General features: G+C 53.8%; 1 protein-coding gene across 2 annotated transcripts in view; it reads right to left on the bottom strand.

Moving 5' to 3' along the window:
• Cdc42bpb (CDC42 binding protein kinase beta) overlaps positions 1-21,507 on the bottom strand; it is an 82,371-nt gene that overhangs the window by 6,098 nt on the left and 54,766 nt on the right. The window contains exons 13-30 of one of the 2 annotated variants that reach the window (XR_007978270.1): positions 21,140-21,382; positions 20,176-20,286; positions 18,822-19,066; positions 18,593-18,698; positions 18,062-18,186; positions 17,647-17,752; positions 15,946-16,094; positions 14,371-14,465; positions 12,921-13,000; positions 9,707-9,796; positions 9,380-9,457; positions 8,139-8,244; positions 6,770-6,906; positions 6,164-6,303; positions 4,810-4,891; positions 3,294-3,510; positions 3,109-3,171; positions 1,245-1,660 (exon numbers count right to left, since the gene is read on the bottom strand). Coding sequence is in view for 1 of the 2 variants with exons in the window: in XM_052184983.1 (XP_052040943.1) it covers positions 1,061-1,660; positions 3,109-3,171; positions 3,294-3,510; positions 4,810-4,891; positions 6,164-6,303; positions 6,770-6,906; positions 8,139-8,244; positions 9,380-9,457; positions 9,707-9,796; positions 12,921-13,000; positions 14,371-14,465; positions 15,946-16,094; positions 17,647-17,752; positions 18,062-18,186; positions 18,593-18,698; positions 18,822-19,066; positions 20,176-20,286; positions 21,140-21,382 (2,773 nt within the window). In the remaining variant the exon portion in view is untranslated. Of the gene's footprint in view, positions 1-1,060; positions 1,661-3,108; positions 3,172-3,293; positions 3,511-4,809; positions 4,892-6,163; positions 6,304-6,769; positions 6,907-8,138; positions 8,245-9,379; positions 9,458-9,706; positions 9,797-12,920; positions 13,001-14,370; positions 14,466-15,945; positions 16,095-17,646; positions 17,753-18,061; positions 18,187-18,592; positions 18,699-18,821; positions 19,067-20,175; positions 20,287-21,139; positions 21,383-21,507 lie in introns of both variants that reach the window. The other variant, XM_052184983.1, reaches the window with a different exon arrangement.

Raw genomic sequence — 21,507 nt, 5'->3', positions numbered from 1 at the left:
GCTTTGGAGACAGGGAGACTTGCAGGCTACGGAGCCTCTTGAGACGGAACGAGGTGGCACCGCAGACTCTGAGGCTGCCCCACCCTCAAAGCTCTGAAGCTGACTGGTTACACAGGGGCGACTGTGAAAGTGGAGAGGAGGGGCACTGGGTGTTATCTGTCCCAGGGATTATAACGACACTGCACGTAGGGACGTGTCCGTTCCAATTCCAAACTGGGAAGAAAAATAAAATTCTGCAAGTTAGGAGTGTACGGCTCAGTGCGCTACACTGGCTGCCTGTGGAGACCAGGAAAGGCTATTTCCAAGGCTGTCCCCCCCGCCGGCACTGCCAGGGCCTGCTGCTCCAGCTTCCCCGGTGAGGGAGGAGGGTTTGGGAACCACTGCACCACACAGACGGCACCCCTGGGCATCTCCTTGGCCAGAGCAGCATGGAGGCAGCTAGGATGGTTTTGGTTGTCCACCATAACGGAAGCACGAAACCACCTCCTCTCCTAGCCACCCCACAGGCTCCAGGCCAACGCGTCTGCGCCCTGCTGGTCCGCCCGCCCTGCTGCTTGCTACTGCCCTCCAGTTCCATGAGGGCTGGATGGAAGGGCTTAAGGCCTTTGACGGAATGGAGGGGCAGGCTGGCCCAGCCCCTGGACAGCACCCACTCACAAAAGCATGTTACAGACCAGCAGGCTCCAGCCCACAAGGGACAGGACCCTGACACTGAAGTTAAGTCTCCTAGTAACCAAGTCCCCGTGACTTTATTCTGCCCTGTGAATTCTACTAAGGGGAATGCTGTTTAAAAGAAGATGCAAGATCCCTTCCCCACCCACTGTGTTGTTCTGCCCAGGAGGGCACCTGCTGGCAGACGTCTGGGAACAAGCAGGGTAGGGAGCGAGGCTGGCAAGGCTACGGGCTGCAGCAGCTGCCTGCACGCACCCTCTTCCTGAGCGGACACCCTCTCACCCTGCCCCTTAACTCTCGGCTCAGGGACTGAGAGACAAACACAGCGTGCCGACTGTCTGTGTGAGAAGCAGCGACAGTGATATGGCAACAGAAAACATATACATACTACAGGCGACAGGAGCCGCAGGCCACATGAGCTCCTGCATGCGTGACCTCCGACCTTGAGGGTCCACGTACAGTCCCATGTGGCTGAAGCAAAGCAGGTACTCGTCACTTTTGAGCTCCACAGCACAGAGGGCATCGAAAGACTGCTGTGAGAGGAACGCGAGCGAGGGGTCAGTGGGATTTACCAGGTCGAGAGGCTGCCCGTCCCCCTGGATGCTCAACAGAGAGAACCCAGAGGGGTAGCCAACACAGAGCCTGTCCTTGAACACGGCCATCCACTGCACGTGCCCTGGAGCCACCATCTCATTGAACTTCCTGTGGAAAGGCTTAGTCCTCTGGATCTCATAGCAGAGGATCAGCCGCTTCACGGCGACAAACAGGCAGGTGGCCGAGCTCTTCCTTAGGGTCCCTGTCGCTATGAGCTGGCAGCCCTTTGTTTCTGGGAGCTTGATGTCAAGGTTGCTGGCCTCTGCTCCCTCGAAGGAGGACCAGGGGCACAGGTGCACGTGGTGGTTCCGGCCACACAGGAGGATGATGATCTTCTCCTTGGGCGCCAGTTCGATCTGGTACACCTTCTTGCAGTCAGCAGCACGGACGATCACTGTGGCCAGAGGATACAGGTGACTGGATGACATGGTCCTCCCGTTCCCCAACAATCCTCCCACCACAGCCAGCCCCAGGGCCAGTGTGGCAGATGTCCCTAACAGACATTGTGGCACGTTTGTCTCAGCTTCCTGACAACCCTGGTCCTGCCACTGCCTGTCCTATGCTCTGTGCCAGGGTCCAGCTGGATACTGACAACACAGTGAGGCTGGGAGCGGGGGCTGGGATTCCCTGATCCCATGCCCACGCACACTAGGACACTAGCTGGCTTAGGACCTCCACCTCCTTCCCTGATCTGGAGCCCGAAGAACACAGCTGCACATAGCTCTGGCCACGGACGGCTCTGCCCTCCTCTACCTCAACAGGAAGGGCCATGGAGTGAGAAAGACCCTGGCCGGCAGGAAAGGACCGTGAACTCTGGTAACCCTGATGCCCCGGCACTGCTGGGTCTCCTGAGGGGCTCGGCGACCCACACCCATCCCGTTCTCACTGGCTGTGGTGCCACACCTCTTTAACCCCAGCACCCAGGAAGCAGAGGCAGGCAGATCTCTGCGATTTCCAGGAAAGCCTAGGCTATGTTGGGCTCAAAAGCAACTAAGCAAGCAAACAAAAAAATTCAATATAGAAGGCCAGCAAGATGGCTCGATGGGTAAAGTGTTTGCTGCCAGGCTGGAAACCTGAGTTTAGCCCCAGGACTCTGCTGTCCTGTCACAAGTTTTTTCCTAACCTCTATACTCTATAACTTCTATTATATAAGCAAATAAACGCATGTTAGAAAATTTAGCTGGGAGCTGGAGAGATGGCTCAGCAGTTAAGAGCACTGACTGTTCTTCCAGAGGTCCTGAGTTCAATTTCCAGCAACCCCATGGTAGCTCGCAACTATCTATAATGGGACCTGATACCCTCTTCTGGTGTGTCTGAAGGAACAATAATGTACTCACATAAAATAAATTTAAAAAAATATATTATAAAAACAGTTATCTGGGTGTGGTGGGCCACGCCTTTAATCACAGCACTCGGAAGGCAGAGGCAGGAGTTTGAGGTCAGTGTGGTCTCCATAGGAGTTCCAGAACTGACAGGACTACTTAGAGAGACCCTGTCACAAAACAAAAACAAAAACAAAAAAACAGAACAAAAAAAATAAAATAGGCAGGACCCCGTGTGTGTGTGTGTGTGTGTGTGTGTGTGCGCGTGTGTGCTGACACACGGCAGGCACGTGCATACGCTGAGTGCCTGCCAGGTGAACCGAGAACTTAGGACTTCTGTAATGTCCGTCCTCTGCCGACGTCACTTAGGCTGCATACCAGGATGTTCTGTGTCACAGCCCTGAAGGACTCGGGGGTGGGGTGGGGACGGGAAAAGGGGGGGGGGCGCCTCGGACTCTCTGCGCCACCCTCAACCCTCTGAAGGCCCCGTGTGTCTGAGGCAGCCAAGCAGGCCACTCACCGTCCCGCGTGAGCTCAATGACGTAGAGCCCTTCTTCCAGGCCAACCGCAATCCTGTCTCCATCTGGGGAAACAACGGTGTGTTCTTCAAACAGGAGAAGCTGTCTACACATTCAGAAGGCCAGGGCCACGGTGGGGTCGTGCGAGAACCAGAGCTCCCACGCAGGCCAGGCCCCAGAGACATACCCACAATGGCGGCAGCCAGGATGGCCTTGATGAGCGGCAGCGAGCTGTCGTAGGCTTCCTGCGCCACGTGCACTACCTGGCTCTTCAGCCGGTTCTTGTGGAGGATAGCTTGCAGCCCCTCAAGTATCCCAACCCACTTCCGCTTCTCGTTCTCGTTCTCCGTCAGGATGAGCAGGGAACTGGTCTTAGAAGGTGAACCTAAGAGAGAGGCCGTCACCTTCATGAGAAAAACAAAACAGACAAAACCATGAGCTGCCAGCCGGGTCAGAACAGGGACTGTGCTGGAGCCACCTAGCTCCAGAGGTCACAAATGGGGCAAGTTAGGAGACCCACGTCAATGTCCCGAGACCACATCTCTTCACCTGCCAGCCAGGCTGCTGGAAGGCAGCTGCCAGGAAGGGACAAGGCTGCAAACACACATGTCTGTCCCTTCCTGGCCAGATTTCAATTAATTCTGCTCCAGTCAACACTATGGTGCAAATGCACATTTAAAAAGTGCTTTCTTGGCTGGACGGACGGCACACACCTTTGATCCCAGCACTCGGAGCCAGAGGCAGCAGGATCTGTGTAAGTTCGGAAACAGCTCCTATAGAGACCCTGTCTTTCTGCCTGTCTGTCCGTCTGTCTCTTTTTTTTTGTTAATAGCTTTTTTATTCTGGACTATTAGAGCATGTTCAAGGAAGAAAGGGTCTCCACTAAGTGTTCACTAGGACCATTAGAAACCTGGGAGGCCCCTTAGCTATAGAATGATTGTCATTTTGAGCATAGAATGGTGGTGATTTTCTGGATTACGTACAACGGCTGCTTGTGAATTAAAATATGACTCAGTACATATGACTCTCAGACTTAGCTCTGTGGTTGGCAAACATGTCTACAAAATTACAATTGAAGCATTGTGCATTTCTCTGACCAAGCCTTCCGGAAACTTTCTGATATGAAAGTATGCGGCCAACCCAGAGGACACCAACCCAGTCAGAGGAAAGGGACAAAGCAGATGCAGTCAATTTAAAAGCGTCTGGATGCCAGACAGGGAGCCTAGAGCAACTCGCGCCTCACAGGTCCACCACGAAATGTCCCTCCAGTGCTAAGGCACAGTGGCTGGGGTAGAAGGGCAACCAGGTGAAGAGAGGGGCACCGTGGGAAGCCGGGGTGGGCAGATCAACGTGAGACACAGGCTGTGTGAGGAGAGCATGCTGTTCAGTGAGGGTGGCCATGCCAGGCAGGAGGCGCCTGGTGCACGGTGGGAACGCACGGCAGGGGAAGGTCCCCGGGACATTCACCAGGGCAGCAGAATGCTTAGAAGATTGCTTTTGTCAGGTGGGTGGCCAGGGTGTCACTATGCAGCTCTGGATGCCCTGTTACTCAGAAACGTGCTGCCTCTGGCTGCCTCGCACTGGGACCGAAGGTGTGCACCATTGCGCACGTGGCTTTTGTTTTTAAGAATTACTGTCTTTTAAGAATGTGATTTCTTTTTAAAAGAATTAACAGACAGAAATAAAATCAAAGAGACTCATACCCTGAATATGCACGGGATGTCTCGGCGTGTAGCATGGATAACGTCTGAGGCCAGGACTGAGCTCACAGCAAACTCATCATCTCTGGCAAGAAAGAGACACACGTGGTTCTGAGAAAGCTCCATAGACTTCCACCACATTTGTACAACTCATATCATGGAGGCAATGCTGAAAACAGAGCCCCCTGCCTACTCGCATGGTCTGCTGTCCCCAGTGCCCTGCCTGACTCACACGGTCCGCTGTCCCCAGCTTCACACCAGTTATTTTTGACCTGTCCTGCTACAACCAGGCCACGGCTCATGAGCTGCTCATAAACAAACAGCAGAGGGTGCCACGTTCAGGATGGGAAGGGCAGGATGAGCAGTTTGCCACCCTCAATGGGGCCCCGGACATTTGGACCCAGGTGTTGGAATGAGAATGGCCCCACAGGCTGTGAATGCGTAGTCACTAAGGCGTGGAGCTGTGTGACAGGCCTTGCTAGAGGAAGCGCGTCACTGGGGGTGGGCTCTGGGGCTCTGAGGCGCCCACAGCAAGCTCCGTTCGTCTCTGCTTCTCCACCAGGACATAGCTCTCAGCTACTGTTCCTGCATCGCCTGTGTCCTCCTGCTAGTAATGGTGACAACGGGCTAAACATCTGACACTGTAAGCAAGTATACTGAATGATGTCCTTTATAAGACTTGCCCTAGGGCTGGAGAGATGGCTCAGCGGTTAAGAGCACTGACTCCTCTTCCAGAGGTCATGAGTTCAAATCCCAGCACTCACATGGTAGCTCACAACCATCCTTAAAAGAGATCTGACGCCCTCTTCTGGTGTCTGAGGACAGCTACAGTGTACCTACATATAACAAATAAATAAATCTTTAAAAAGACTTGCCCTGGTCATGGTGTCTCTTCAGAGCAACAGAACAGTGCCCAAGACGTAGCAAGGGACCTCAGGTGCCACTTGAGGTGGGGACATGGACCGTATGGGACAAGACGTAGCAAGGGACCTCAGGTGCCACTTGACGTGGGGACATGGACAGTATGGGACACGTGACTGCTGGGTGACTCTGACTCATGTCTGCTCTTGCAGCTCTCTGAAGGAACCAGCCTAGGACCACCACCAAGACCCGAGCCTGTGTCGCTGGGCCCAGGCAACGGCAGCTTTTCTGACTTGGCAAAGGTGAGAACAGCACAGGCCCTCACATGATGCCGAGTGTGCCCCGAGTGTGCCGTGGCTCCTGGTTAACTCTCTCAGCTCCTCCTACCCCCATTAACCATTCTTCAAGGAAACATGGAGAGAAGCGAGTGGGCCGCACGGCCTGCAGCGTGGGTGGTGACTTGGTACCAGGGCAGTGCTTCACACATTAAACACACCTGAGGTCCAGGACCTGACTGGCGACAACGCCAGGCTGGGTAGACTTCCCTTCTGGCAGGTCGTAGAGGAAGAGTTTGCAGTCACAGACCACTGCGTAAGCCCGCTGCCATCCTTTCTTCACGCCCGTGGGCTTTGGGACCTACAGAGCAGCAGTGAGCATGCTTGCCTGGGCACGGGTCTGGGCAGCACAGCAGAGACTGCCAGGCCCTTAGCTCGGCTCTCAGTCAGTGTCCTCGTCCAGGTTCCCCGGGGAGAGCAGGGGAGTGCTCTCCCGTCAACCCTCTTCCCAGCCGCACCCTGGCTCGGGTGGTAACACAAGGCAACAAGGACACACTGCATCCTGGAGACTGCGGCTGGACTCTGTGGGCACCACTTGGCTTTGGGGCCCTGACTTAAAGCTCGCTGGCCGGAAGCCCGGGGAGTTACTGTGGGGCGGCAGGAGGACTCTCCATGCCCAGAGGTTCTCTCGGGCTCATCTAAAGGAGCCGCTGTACCTGGGACCCTCACCCGGTGACAGGCAGCAAAGGGACTGCCGCTCACCGCAGAGAGGCTCTGAGCTGACCCACCCAGTGGAAGGTGAGCCACGCCGGGCTGGCTCCTCCTACCTTGACGTAGCCCTTGTAGGCCGTGCCTATCCCCCTCTGCACGTCTACACCGAGAGGCCTCTTGGACTGCTCAGGAGGTATGGGGCACACCTGGGGAGCACTGTCTCTGCAGGACACGTGGCAGGAAAATGCACAGACTGAAAGAGAGGACAGTCACACCTTACGGCATGCCGCTGAGGAGGCAGACAGCCAAGCCCAGGCTCTGCACACACACTGCCCGCGAAGTCGAGACGTTCAGTATGGCAAAGACTGCGCAGAAAACAGTTCCCAGAAAGGTTTCAGAATAAAAGCTCAATGAATCACAGCGCCCACACATCAGAGGGGCCTCCAGGGCAAAAGCGCATACGCACAGCCTGCCTCAGTTACCCCGGAGCACACACCCACAGCCTGCCTCAGTTACCCCAGAGGCCGCCTTCACACAGCACAGGCAGTCTCCTGCACATATATCCCTGCAGGGTTACAGTCCCAGTGACAGACACACAGTCAGTCAGAAGGCTTCAGACAAGCCAGCATCTGGGAAAAAATTTCTCTCAGAGGAGATGCAGAGCACAGCCAGTACGCCTAGGGCAGCGGGGACTCAGGCCCAGCAGTCGGGCCGCCTGTGGAACCAAGCCCCGGCAGAGCAGAACACAAGAGGGGGTTTGTTATTTAAAAATAACAACTATCAGCAACAGACAGGACAGAGTCCTGGGGCCTGTGAGGTTTGGCAGGTAAGGGCGACTCTGTGAAGTCTGAGTTCAACTTCTGGAACCACAGGAGAGACAAGAAGAAGCTACTCTCTCAAGTGGTCCTCTGACCCTCACCTGTACCATGGCACATGCGCCCACACACTCACAGACACAAATAAATAAATGTAATTAAAAGGTTAAAAACAAACAAAAATCCCACAAACCACGGGAATGGCAAGCTTGGACCCCTGCTCCGCACCTCCTACCGGCCGTGGTTCTCCCCCTACAGCCGCACCTCCCGACCAGTCCTGGTGCTCCCCCTACAGCCATGCCTCCTGACCGGCCATGGTGCTCCCTATAGCCATGCCTCTCGACTGGCCGTGGTGCTCCCCCTACAGCCGCGCCTCCCGACTGGCCGTGGTACTCCCTACAGTCATGTCTCCCGACCAGCTGTGGTGCTCCCTACAGCCGCGCCTCCTGACCGGCCGTGGTGCTCCCTACAGGCACTCTCAGGTGAAGGTGCTGTGCTTCACAGTACTTTTCAAGTGACAGGTGACCTGGCTACTCAATCAACGTGCTGTGCAGCACTGCGACAGGCCTGGCCTGGGCCTCTGTGGAGAGCAGGTGACCTCCCCTTCTGGCTAGCGTGAAGCATAGCTACAGCAGCGGTGTCCTGCTCGCGCACTAGGGTCGATACTTACCCTCACAGGCGTAGCCCTGTCGAATCAGTCCGACCATCAAGGACGTGCAGTGGCTGCACTGGGTGGGGCTGGAGAAGGACTTGATGCTGAACTGGTGTGCTTTGGGCTGCAGGAAAATCCAAGTAAAATGAATCAGATTGGCACTAAGACGTGGGCCAATCTGCCCTGGACTGAGCTGCAGACAGCCCGTGTGCCTGCTGCGTGTCCCTCCTCTTCCAGCTTTGGGCTCTTCATCAGTAGCGCCAAACCCCAAGGTCCCAAGCCAGAACTCGAAGCCACCCCAGCATCCTTTAGTTAGCTTTGTTTGGGGCGGAGCTGGAGAAGGTCAGTGTCGCCACTCACAACTGACAGTGTACGGAGATCAGGAACAGCTCCAGGGAGCACTACCACCTGGATTATTATGGGGTTTGACCTGGACCCCCATCTATGGTTGGCTCTTCACACGTGTGCACACTTTCAATTTACAAGAAAGGTTAATGGCAAAAATCTCGGAAAGACCCACTGTCTTCTGCCAGGACAGAAGACTTAAGAGTGTGACAGACTGGAAGAAGCTTGAAGCTAGCTGAGAACACAAGGTCAGGCTGTAACAGCTGCCTGGCAACCCCACTCGGACACTGGCAAGACCTGCATTTCTCGAGGAGAGGTGAGTGGTCAGCCCGACTCTGGGAGCGGCTAGGGGAGGTGCCAGAGAGGAGGCAGGGTTTGGTCATCGCCCAGGGACATGCCACTGTTAGGTTTCTGTCTCTGGGTACCAGAAGCTCACGAACTACACAGCCCCTCAGAAGCTCACACACTACACAGCCCCCAAAGCCACAACCTCGGGCCGTGCAGCTGTGAGACTGACAATCTACCGTGCTGCTTACACAGGGGAAAGGAGACCCAGGTGGGCTTCGAGGCTAGTAAGGAAAACAAGGTAAAGACCCAGGTGCCGAGGTTCAAACTACCCTGGGGACAGCTCCATCTATGCTGGCAAACATCCTCCCACAAACCATATGGTTCTCAGTGACAACAGACATAATAAATACAGGACATGGCTGCCTACCCGCCGGGCCTGGGGCTAACAAGGAAACAGAGGAAGACCCTCAGAACTTCTCCATCTGAAAACCCCACGCCGCAGTGCTTAGGTGTGAAGCCAACCACGCAGATCCTGGCCTACTGGGTATATTTAAAACTAGCACGGATAGCCAACATTTATCTTCTAAACCAGGAAGGGACCCAGCAGTGTCAAAGGCCGGACCTACCTTTGGTCCAGCCATGGCGAGGGCCTGTGCGTTGGGCAGCGGCACGGTGGACGGCCTCTGCTGTGGCCGAGTTGCATCCTAGGATAAAGTGTGGACAGGTGAACTCCAGCTTAGCCACCAGGTCCCGTCTGGGGTGCCTCTCTATAATTTATACATTATCAACATTCTGAATTTTTAATTGACTACATTGTTGAGACACCTGTTAAGACCTCCTTCACTCATTTAGCTCAGAGTCTGCTGGGGTTCTGAAGGGGAGAGGCAGGGCCCAGCACAAGCTGCAGGCGGACCCCAGGGCCCACAGCGCACCCACACAGCAGACGGTCTTACCTCCTGCTGCTCTGCGCTTGTGGCTACAGACACTGATGGGGACAAGTCCAGCTTCGAAGCCTGTGTTTCCTGGTCACTAGCTGAGCTGGTCTGTGAAAAGAAGAAGTTGTCATTTTCTCCTGGACAGTAAATTGTCAGGGTCTAGGGTCCCCTGCATCCAGCCCCCAGGTCTCACCATGAACGTGTTTCCTCACGAGTATTCTGCCTTTTAAAGGGACTGGCAGTCACTGTTATTACCAATAGGAGGGTGGTGCCTGGCCACCCCGTGACATGGGCTTTCTCTCCTGCAGCCATTGTAAATTAGGAACCATGTCCGAGGCATGTTAGTGCACACCTGTAATCAGCACTCTGAGCCTGAGGCCAGCCTGGACTAAACAGTGAGTTCTAAAAGCCAGCAAAGGCCACATAGTAAAAACCTATCTAAAAAAATAAAATAAAATAAAAAAAAGGAACTTGGAAAATCAACCTTGGGCAGTCCTCAGACAGATGCTTAACTTCCTTCTAACCAAGAGACAATCTATCGCAGCCACACAGCCCTGACAGCTAGAGCTGCACTAGGTCTAGTTAGAGCTGGATGAACACAGGGTCTTCCTAACAGTCCCAGCTCACAGGCACCTCGTGATTAGCTCCATGCGGTGAACCTCTCTGCGGTTATAGCCCTCATATAACACCACATGGGTGCAGTGGCTATTCCCGGTGCACAAAGTACTCGGGAATGTGCGGAAGAGCCTAGAGATCTACAACTGCTCTGCTTCTGATCCAATGGCACACACGTGCACACCTTCCAATAGCTGCAGCTCATTCTGAGGGGAGGAGGGATTGGGGTCCCACACAGCACAGGTACAACTGCATACTGCTAGAGTTGGTAAACGAATCTTCTGTGGACAGGGACATTAATTAGAGAATAAGCAAAGCTGGTAAGCATGAACATCACCCACAAGGCAAGTTAACTAGGTCAGCGATCCAGTGGTGAGTGAGTGAGGAGCAAGCCGATGAGGTATTTTAGTGGCGTAAAAGCCATTTCCTTAGTCGTTAATCAAAGGACGCAGACTCGGAAGCCAGGGCACACAGAGCACGGTGTCCCAGCAGTCACTTACGTCCTCCCACAAGGCTAGCAGAGAAGATGCAGATGAGGAGGAGAGCGAGTCCTTGGTGTAACAGACAGGAGGAACACAAATGATCATTTCCCACCCAGTAAACCCTGGCAACAAAGTCCAATGAGGCTCCATGGGGACCCCTTTCTAGCATTCAGCAACGTCTTTAATCTGCCAAGACACAGGGGCTCCCGGGAGATCTCAGGTCTGGAAACGGCTAACACGGACCCCTGTCCAGGTGAGGGTTTCCTCTCGTAGGAGACACACTTTACACTCAGGTGAAAAGTGTTGAAGAGGGTCTAAAATTGGGGGACACGCTGGACAGCGAGTGAGGCGTGCTGACAAACGCCCCACCTCCATGTGTCACTCGGTCCATGCTGTGACAGCCACCCAGCTCGACGGAAGCCATTTACCTCCCCACCCCCACAAGGCTGGCCCAAGGTGAGCGATTACTTTTATAATGTATTTGCTTATACATTATAAAATGTATAATGGACTTGCTGCGCATGGTGGTCACACCTTTAATCTGATCAGAGACAGGTGGGTCCCTGAGTTCCAGGCCAGCCTGGTCTATAGAGTGAGTTCCAGGACAGCCAGGGCTACACAAGAAATTGTCTCAAAGAAGCAAACCCAACCAAACCAAGCAAACACAAAAGGAACAGAGACTCGGCCCAGCCAGGTCTACAGAGTAAACTCAGGGACACCCAGGGCTCCACAGAGAAAGGCTGTTGAGTGAGGGCAAACTGCTGAGTGCCCGGAATGTCCCCTGGCAGTGTTACAACATCCCCACGTGGTCAACTATGACTGCTACCTCCTTACAGAAGGGGGACGCCACACCCTTGCCACCTCTACCTAGTGATGCAACTGCAAAGTGAACTCTGAACAGAAAACAATCTGTCTCCTGGGCAGACTCAGTGCCGACACTGCCTCTCACCACACATATGTACACGACATGCACAGAACATGATATAAACCCGGAGTGCAGGCATTCCACGGTCCACAGTGGGAGAGACAGGCTATGCAGATAGAGCCTGATGATTAAATGCCACCAGAGGCCTCCAGCACGCCCTGACAGGGACAACAGTTGTCCAGCACACAGGCAGGGCCACAGGCAGGTACCGAGCTGCAAGTCACTGCTGCACAGCCTTAGGATGGCACTGACGTTCACGGGGACAAGCCTGAGTGTTGGGGAAGGTATGCGAGGTGTCCTGTGGTCAACTAGGTCAGAGAAAACAAACTGCCAGTGCGGCAGTCAGGCAGAGAGAAGTGAAGTGTGCAAGCGAAGCACACGCAGGCGAGGCGCGTGCGCGCTCAGCGTGCCCCATTCTGACTGGCCGATAGGTAGTCAGCAGCCTTAGGTCCAGCAGAAGCTCCGCTAACGACACACACACTCTCATTCTCCAACGCGCCCCTCCGGTCCCGGTCCCGGTCCCAGGATCAGCCTGAGCTGAGCAGTGCCGTCACTAAGCTCCCCAGCCTACCTCACTCCTGTGTGCACGCACACTGCGGGCACTGGAGGACATTTCCTGGGCTGCTCCGGAAGAGGAGGGCAGTCCCAGGAACACCTGTGTGAAGGGCGGAATGGGCTCATCCCCACTACAGAGACAATCTAAGCAGATAAGCGGTCACACGCTGGTCACTGTGGCGAGCAGGACCGGGCAGGGTCTGGGTAAACTGCCTGGCACTGGATCGCTTACAGCCCACTTTTCCCGCTAACCACTGGATCCATGCTACACAGTCCCAGCAGTCTCAGAAGCAGCACGTGACTATTAGTATTGTGTTGCACTCACTGCTCAGCCAGAGGCCCTGAAAGGCTCTCACTCACCCTCAGTCCTGGGTAGTCCCAGGAACAGCCCAACACCTGCGGAGCTCCTCACCTTCACGCTCCCCGTGACTTTCCTGCCCACGATGTCACCTGGCCCAACTCTCCACACATGTCAGACCTTCAGTTTTGAGGCACGATCTCTCTATTTAGTCCCGCCTTGCCCTGGAACTGCTTTTATCGACCAGACTGGCCTGTCTGCCTCAGCCTCCTGAGTGACAGGACTGAAGGCATGTGCCGCCCCTCCCGGCCTACATTCTAGTATTTTCAAACCTCTCTACTTATAAGCAATACTCACTCTAAAAGTCAGATTGTGTGCAAGGGGAGCAGTGTTGAAATACTCAAAGATCGAATCCTGGAAATCTGGAAGTTTGAGCCCTGCAAGGAAGAAAAGCACACTGAGGCAAAACCAAAAAGCCATCGGTCCCCACCAGGACTCCAGAGTCACTGAGACAGGATGGGATGCGGTAGAGACCCGGGCAGCAGTTCCTGGAGACCATGAGGAATCGGGAGAGAGCGGAGACTTACTGTGAGCATGAGGTGGGAGGACACCCGGAGCTGCAGGCCAGGGTGCGTTCCAAACCCACTAATCCCCCCAACCTACAACCTGAAGCCATGCCAGGCTGGGGCAATGACCTCAGCACCCGCAAGGCTGGGTGGGAAGATCAGGAGTTTGAGGCCGGCCTGAGTGTAACACAGTGAGATTCTGACCTTTTAGGAGAAAGGGGGTGGGGGTGGGGAGGCCCGAGGGGCTGAAAGGCGACTGTGGTCAAGGGCACCAGCTGCATCTCCAGAGGACCCTGCGCCCTCCTCTGCCCGGTGCAGGCACCAGGCATGCAAGTAGGGCGCAGACAGACATACTGACATAATACACATAAGCAGGAGTACACACAAAATAAGAAAATGATCAGGAAAACGTGCTCAGGTCCCTTAGCAACCTGCAGCTGGAAACAGCTTCCTTTTCAGGAAAGAGGATATTAATAATAAATTCAACACAAAAATAGGGAAAGCTTTTTTGGGGGTGGCGTGGGGGTGGGGTCCCACACCGACCAGGATATAGAGCACGCCTGGCTTCTGTGGTGCTGGGGACCAAACCTAGGGCTGTGTGCATACGAAGCACACATGCAGCCACAGCCTTAGCAAATGTCAGAGCAGGGAAAAATCTTGGCAACAGAACATCAAAAAGGATTTTATCCTCAATATGTAAAAAGCTTCTGAAACGTAGAGACAACCCAAATCTTAGGAAACAGATGCAGTTCCTGTACTGGGATGATTCCTATTTGGAATGGAGAGTCTCAAGGGTGTAGGCCACCCGAGGGTGGGCCACAGGGCGGGTCCTCATGCTGCAGACTGACAGAGGCGACCTTTTGCCTTCTCACTTCTCACGGAGTCTCACTTCTCAAGCTCTATCCCGACATGTTTTATGCACATGCTCCCATGAAGCACTTGGGAGAGGATGTATGGAAATGCAGCCCAGGGGGCCCAGAGCAGCAGCAGAGGCCCCAACAGTCCCCATGGGCTGTGTTCTCGCCAGCATGGCCACCTTTCACGTGACCAGGGTAACTGCACGTATGTTCGCTTTCCTTTTCAAAGGAAGAATTGACTAAAAATTATTATTGATTTCGGGGAGGTATTTTTGAACATATTTGCTTCAAAATTTTAACTTTGGAAGTATTTTATAGAACTAAAAATAGCTTTAATAGAAAATCACTTCTTAGAAAGGTATATTTCATTTCATTTCATTTTACCTGTATCTGCTCTAAATTTTTCTTCCATCCTTTTCTTCAGAATTTGCATTTCTTCTAATAATTCCTTGTTTTTGGCTTCCGATTCCTTCAGTTTGCTGAAAGAAGAAGTAAGTCATGGTAGGTGCACTGGAGGGAAGCCACGGCCCATCTCACACTGTGCTGGAGTGTGAGGGCAGCCTCACTGTGCTGGGGTGAGTGTGAGGGCAGCCTCACTGTGCTGGGGTGAGTGTGAGGATAGCCTCACTGTGCTGGGGTGAGTGTGAGGACAGCCTCACTGTGCTGGGGTGAGTGTGAGGACAGCCGCACTGTGCTGGGGTGAGTGTGAGGACAGCCGCACTGTGCTGGGGTGAGTGTGAGGACAGCCTCACTGTGCTGGGGTGAGTGTGAGGACAGCCGCACTGTGCTGGGGTGAGTGTGAGGACAGCCGCACTGTGCTGGGGTGAGTGTGAGGACAGCCTCACTGTGCTGGGGTGAGTGTGAGGACAGCCTCACTGTGCTGGGGTGAGTGTGAGGACAGCCTCACTGTGCTGGGGTGAGTGTGAGGACAGCCTCACTGTGCTGGGGTGAGTGTGAGGACAGTCTCACTGTGCTGGGGTGAGTGTGAGGACAGCCGCACTGTGCTGGGGTGAGTGTGAGGACAGCCTCACTGTGCTGGGGTGAGTGTGAGGACAGTCGCCCTTGGTGGAGAATCCCGAGAACGGTGTGCCTGACAACTCCACTGGGCATAAAGCAGAAAGCTCAGAATTATGAATGTAAACACAGATTTTTAAGTCATGGCTTGGGTTATGGAGGTCAAGTCTGTATTCCCAGCAATGAGGAGGCCGAGATGGAGGATCAGGAGTCAGGGCCAGTCTGGACGACATCCACCATGCCTTAACACCAACAAGACAATAAGGTCCTGGCCCTTAAACTGGGCAAGCTTCTGACTGCCCTCTGATGATAAACACACAGTCCAGACCCTTGGCTGTCTCCCTGGAAAAGGCTTTCCCATGGCTGACACCAGGAGACCTAACATGAGTGTAGAGCCCCAAGGGCCTGCCTCTTAAGTAGGTCCCAGGTAAAACATGGCCAGGGGGCAGAACCCAGCATAGACTCCGGTCAACGGGATGACACTGAGCATACCGCTTCACCTCCATTTTCCCACACCTTGATCTTAACACCTGTAGAATGAGGATAATGTCTGCCTCATTGGGATGTACAAGGGTCACATGACTTAACCCAGGTTACTGCAAATGCAAGGCAGGTTCTCTCCCCCCCCCCCCCCGGGCCCCCCCCCCCCCGGCCTCCATGCTGGCCTCACACTCGGGGTCTCCTATCTGAGCCTCCTGTGTGCTGGGATTACTGGTGTGTACTGAGGGTCCTCACTCCTTCTAGAGGACACTAAACCGCACACTTCCCTCAGGAAAGGCGCAGTCTTCCCGCCTGACCAGGGTTAAGCACTGAGCACTATAAACCTGACATTATGGTCACCCTGACTTTGGGACCTCACACATCCCTCTGGATGGCAAAGGTTTCCCAGCCGGGGGCAGCTCCAACGTCACAAAGGGCTCCAGCTCCTCTAAAGGGCAAACCAACCTCTCGAAGGCTAGGCTGCTGTCCTTGACGGTTCTCAGCTCCTCCTGAACAAGCTGCTTGGCACGGATCTCTGCCTCCAGAGCAGACTGCAATTCCAGCCGTGCAGACATGTCCAGCTTCTGACTCCGACGAACTTTCCAAAGTGGATCCTGTAACATTGATTAAAATAATAAAATGAATACAAACAAGTCACCTTTTCAGTTTTACACCTTTACTATCATATTTACAAATCAGCCTTCATCAGTCTTGTTTTTAGTTTTGATATTTGTATTTTTTTTTTCGTTTTGTGGTGCTGGGGACAAACCCTGAGCAAAGGCAGGCACACTAGGTGAGCGCCCTACAACTGAGATGAAATCTCCAGGCCAGTATTCTGTAACTTATTTTTTCTGATGCCTCTGGCCTCTACGAGCATCTATACTCTCATGTGCACATGCACACAGATACACACAGACACACACACATACACACACACACACTCACATACTCACGCACACATGTGCATACAAATACATAAATGCACACACATGCACACATGCATACATACATTCACACACGCCACGCACATGTAGGAACACACACATATGCACAATACACTCAATGCATACACAGAATATACTTATACATGCACACTCATATATGTGCACACACACATATGTACATTCTCAGCCATACAAACACACTCACATGTATACACACATGCATATAAATATACACATGCACATACATATGCACTCGCACATGTGCACATACACACTCACATATACTCACATTTGACACACTCAAACACAATACACTCAACACACACATATACTCACACTTACACATGCACATTCACACATTCACACACACAAATGTGTACATTCATAGGCACATACAGGTACACAAACATACTCACACATGCATACACTATACCCTTTCACACACACACACACACACACACACACACACAGCCCTGAGAAGGGGAGACTGGGAGCTGAGGGTAGCAGTGCACACCTGTAACCCAGCAGCACTCAAAGGCTGAGAGGCAAGAGGGCCCCGAGACTGAAGACAGCTTGGCTTTCTCACACACTGATTTCCTTCCTTCCTTCCTTCCTTCCTTCCTTCCTTCCTTCCTTCCTTCCTTCCTTCCTTCCTTCCTTCCTTCCTTCCTTCGGTTTTTTGAGACAGGGTTTCTCTGTGTAGCCCTGGCCGTCCTGGAACTCACCCTGTAGACCAGGCTGGCCTCGAACTCAGAAATCCGCCTGCCTCTGCTTCCCAAGTGCTGAGATTAAGGGCATGCGCCACCACTGCCCAGCTAAGTGATTTCTAAGTTAACCTGGGCTATGTCACAAGATCACATTAAGAAAGGGGTAGTAACTGCCCCAAAGCTGTGGTGGTGAGATGCTGGGGGGGCGGGTGGCTACTGCCTCACAGCTTCACAGGAATAAGGGCAGTGTCAGGTCCCCATAGAGCCCAGAGTCTGCCACACCCTCAAGCTCAAAACAGACACAAGTGAGCACATGGAGGGTGTTGTCAGTAAGGTGCCCTGTGTCAGCCCCTGTCCTGCTACTCTGACCCATGAGAGGCCTGGCTGACAGCTGCCGTGTCCTGCAAGCTGCACAAGACCTGATCATGTCACAGGAGTCAAGCTCCACAGTTCTCACAACAGAACCAGTGGCAAGCCTTCAGGGAGAAGGGACCACGGCTCCCACAGCGCCTTACCAGTGTCCTGGACCCCAGACTAGAGCTTCTCAAGGTCTCCAGCTCTTCCGTCATCTTGGCAGCGAGGGCTTGGAGGTAGCCTCTGGCGTCTTTCTCATCGCTGACCCTGCACAGGGAATCAGGGTTTACCTTACAGAGAGGAGGAGAGTCTGCTTCCCACAGGACAACGTCATGGTGGCCAGAACACCAGCGGCCTCGATGGAGCAGACACTGGCTCTGCCCACAGCTTAGGACTCCCCAGTCATGTGTACGTTGGCCATGGAAGCTCCCCTGTCACCCACCATTAGGAGCATAAACAGGTCTCCCCACCCTTAGTGTGAGGGCCACTGCCTCTCGGAGGCTGGGATTCAGGCAAATGCAGCAAGATACTTTGCAGCCTCCAGGGAAGAGTGCAGCCACCCTGCCAGGCACGCACCACTGAATGATCTCTGCGATCTGCGCCTCCCAGTGCGCGACTGACTCCTTCTTGGATGCCAGATCCTGTAGCTCATCTTCCAGCTGTCTGTTTTGGGCTGTCAGTTTATCCACAAAGGAACAAAGCTGAAATTAAACAATGTCACCACATCACATGTGTGTCGGGCACCTCTTCACTGCAGCACTGCAACCCAGCACTGCGGCTCATCAGCTCTGCAACCCAGCACTGCGGGCCTCTCACTGTTCCTACCCCAAGCTTCAGTTCAGTACAAATCGAACTGTCGAGGTGACAGAAACAGTGAGGAGCAGCTTTTCCACAAATCAAAGCACCCCATTTAAAATGTATTAGTTCATCTAAATATCAAACTATTTAACACAGGCACCAGGCGTCCAAAGACCTGAGAGTGAACAATAGCAATATCCTCCCAGGAGCGATGCCCCGCCCTCCGGTGGCACCAATCCCCAGGAGCAATGTCTTCCCAGCAGTGCGGTCCCCAGCAGTTCCCCAGCAGTGGCACAGACATCAAGTCACCTTTTCGTTTTCCGCCGTTAACTTCTTGTTCTCATCGAACAGCATGGCGCGCTCCCGCTCGTACTTGTCCTTCACAGTGCCTATGGCCTCCTCCATCTCATTATGCCTGGGGGGTGAAGGAGACAGGCTCACTCGCTCGCTCCGTGCCTGCAGCCGTGGGCTCGCTCCGTGCCTGCAGCCACAGCCGCAGCCGCAGCGAGCCCCGCTCTCACTGGGTCCAGATACATACCGCTCTCGCTTTGACTTCTCCAGCTTATCTTTCAGCATCAGGACCTCCTTCTGCAGGGCCAGCTGGTGGCTCTCCGAGTCGTGAACCTCCTTCTTCACGTTCTTCACTTCCAGCACATGGGAGGCTTCTCGGCGCACCAGCTCCTCCTCGTAGAACAGGACTTTCTTCTCGAGTTCCGACCTGATTTTGGAGATTTCCTGCTGATGTTCCAGCGTGGCGCCTGGCCCCCGGCCTCCTTGCTTTACCTTCAGACAAAGGTTAAAATGAACCAGCACTGTGTCAGGCCACGATGCCTTCTTGCTCTACCACTTGCTGGCACCTAGGGCTGTACCAGGCAGAGCAGCTAGCGTGGGGCGAGTCTGGGGGACAGTGGAGCTCGGCGCAGACTTTGTGCCACAGAGTTGTGTTGTCTACCTGTCCACCTACCAACACTCTGAGAGCCGACCGCTTGTCACAAATCTCCTGGTGACTTGGGTGACACTGAGGTCCCTGTTCTCAGGAGCAGGCAGTGGGAGGAAGTGACAGAAAACTACTAAGTGAGGGAAGAAAAGCGTGGTGGACAGAGGATGTGTGTGGTGCCATCTTGGCAGGCGGACCTTTGAGCTGGGCCTACTAGGAAGGTGGGCATGGCTGGCTGAGGAAGGCTGTGGAGCTGACTCGACCTGAGAGAGCACTCCACACACCAGGTCCGAGGGAGAGCACCAAGGAAGGAGGAGGATGTCCCTGACACGTCTGCTACACTCCCTGGTGGCTGTACGTGAGGAATGTGGCTCAGACAGGTAAAGAGCGGCACAGAGTCCCAGGAAGCAGTCTAGGAAATGGTGTTGCTGCGAGCGGGATCCGATGGTAGCAAAGATGACAGTGGAATAAATGCCTCAGGCTAAAGGAGCGTTGCCATGACAACTATGAGGATCCAGTGGCCCAGCTCCAAAGAGTCCATCACCCATCCTGGACCACACACACCACCGCGAGGGCGGACGGTGGCCCTCACTCATGACTGTTCCTAGGTCTGGAGCAGTTGCCTCGGCCACATCAGCAACAGGACATGGACTCGGCAAGGCTTTTCCAGACCTGAGCATGCTCAAGTGTAGATCACAGAAGGAGGCCACACCTGCTAACCCGGCAATGCTGACCACAAACACCTGACCCTTCTACACAACAAAGGAATGAACGCAGGTGGCTTTTGTAACGAAGCTGCTAGAGAGTGTGGCACATCCTCCACTTCCCCCATCCTGCTATTTCCTGGAAGATGCTGTGGGACACTGGTCCAGCCTTGTTGACAGCCAGCGCCCCATGCACGCGCGTGCACACAGCCAGAACCCCATGCGTGCGCGTGCACAGGGACGAGCCTCACCTTGAGGGCCTCGAGCTCGCGCTCCATCTGCTTACAGAAGCTCTCGCTGTGCTCTCGGAGCTTCCGCTCCTTGGAGGCCTCGGCAGCCGCATCCTCCAGCCGAGCTTCCAGCTAAGGAGAAGCAGAGCTACTTTTTATAAAACAGCACCCGCCCCGAGGGAAGCCACCCTGGAGGAGATCCAGGGAGTCTCTGTGCAGACCACCCTTCCCGCGCTCACCGCGGGCTGCAGGCTGAGCAGCACTTTAACTGGAACGGCTGGCTATGACCTCTAGACATGAAACAAGCCTGCATTCTACTTAAATAGGATAATCTGAGGCTTAAATTCAAGGGAAGTTCCCAATTCATAGAAACAATTCTGACATGTAAAGGTGCAATTAAAAAAATTATTACACTTTCAATTAGTTTTTAAATGAAAAATTCAAACATCGGCTAAAGGAGAGAGAAACCCACACGCCCATGATCCAGCTTTGACAGGTGACAATTAGCTAAAAGCCAAGCTTGTTTTGTCTGTGCCCAAATTCTCAGGCTGCTTTAAAACACAGCTCAGGGTCCCTGTCACTTCATCCTCTACTCTTAGGGACGTCACTAACTCGAGGTTAACGCCACTGAAGCCACTACAAGTACATCTGGGTTAGAAAACCACTAAGAAAGCGATTAGGATTCAGGGGTGAACATGGATCCTACACAGGAAGTGACCGGCACCGCAGGCTGTCAGGGGTCCCAGGCCATCACATGCACTTGACAGAACTGAAAGCAGCGCCTGCCTGTTGCTAGGAGACTGTTGCTAGGAGACTGATGGGGCACCGTCAGAAGGCCAAGTACCTAGCCACTAGTCAGGTGCTAGAAGGCACTGTCCCAAGCCTGAAGGCTACGCGGTGGCGGAGAGAGCAGCTCCTGTGGCCGCGAGCCCATCAGCGTGTGCACCCTCGTGCTCACTAAGTGAAGGAACTGAAGGAAAGCTACCTCCTTCCGCGACTTCTCGGACTTGCGGATATCTTGTCTCATGGAGTCAATCTTCTGCATGGCCACCTCCATCTCCTCCTCTTTGTCACGGAGCTGACGGGACACCTTCTGCTTCTGCGACCTGAGCTCTGCCATGCGCTCATTGAGCTCAGAGAACTCCTGCAGGGCCCGCTTTCGCTGCTGGTGGGCGTCTTTGAGTTCTTTGGTCTGGGATTTCAATCGCTCTGAAGCTTCAACCAATTGCTGAAGGAAAAAAAATTCTCTGTTTTACATTTGTTTAACAAAGACTTCGAAAGCCAGAAGCTGCATTTTGTCATACTTAAACTAAAAGCAATTCAAATGCTAGTCAAAAATTATAGGCATGGGTT

This window comes from Apodemus sylvaticus, chromosome 6 (genome assembly GCF_947179515.1).
Source record: "Apodemus sylvaticus chromosome 6, mApoSyl1.1, whole genome shotgun sequence".
Classification (NCBI taxonomy): Eukaryota; Metazoa; Chordata; class Mammalia; order Rodentia; family Muridae; genus Apodemus; species Apodemus sylvaticus.
This window is presented reverse-complemented; position numbering and strand designations above follow the sequence as displayed.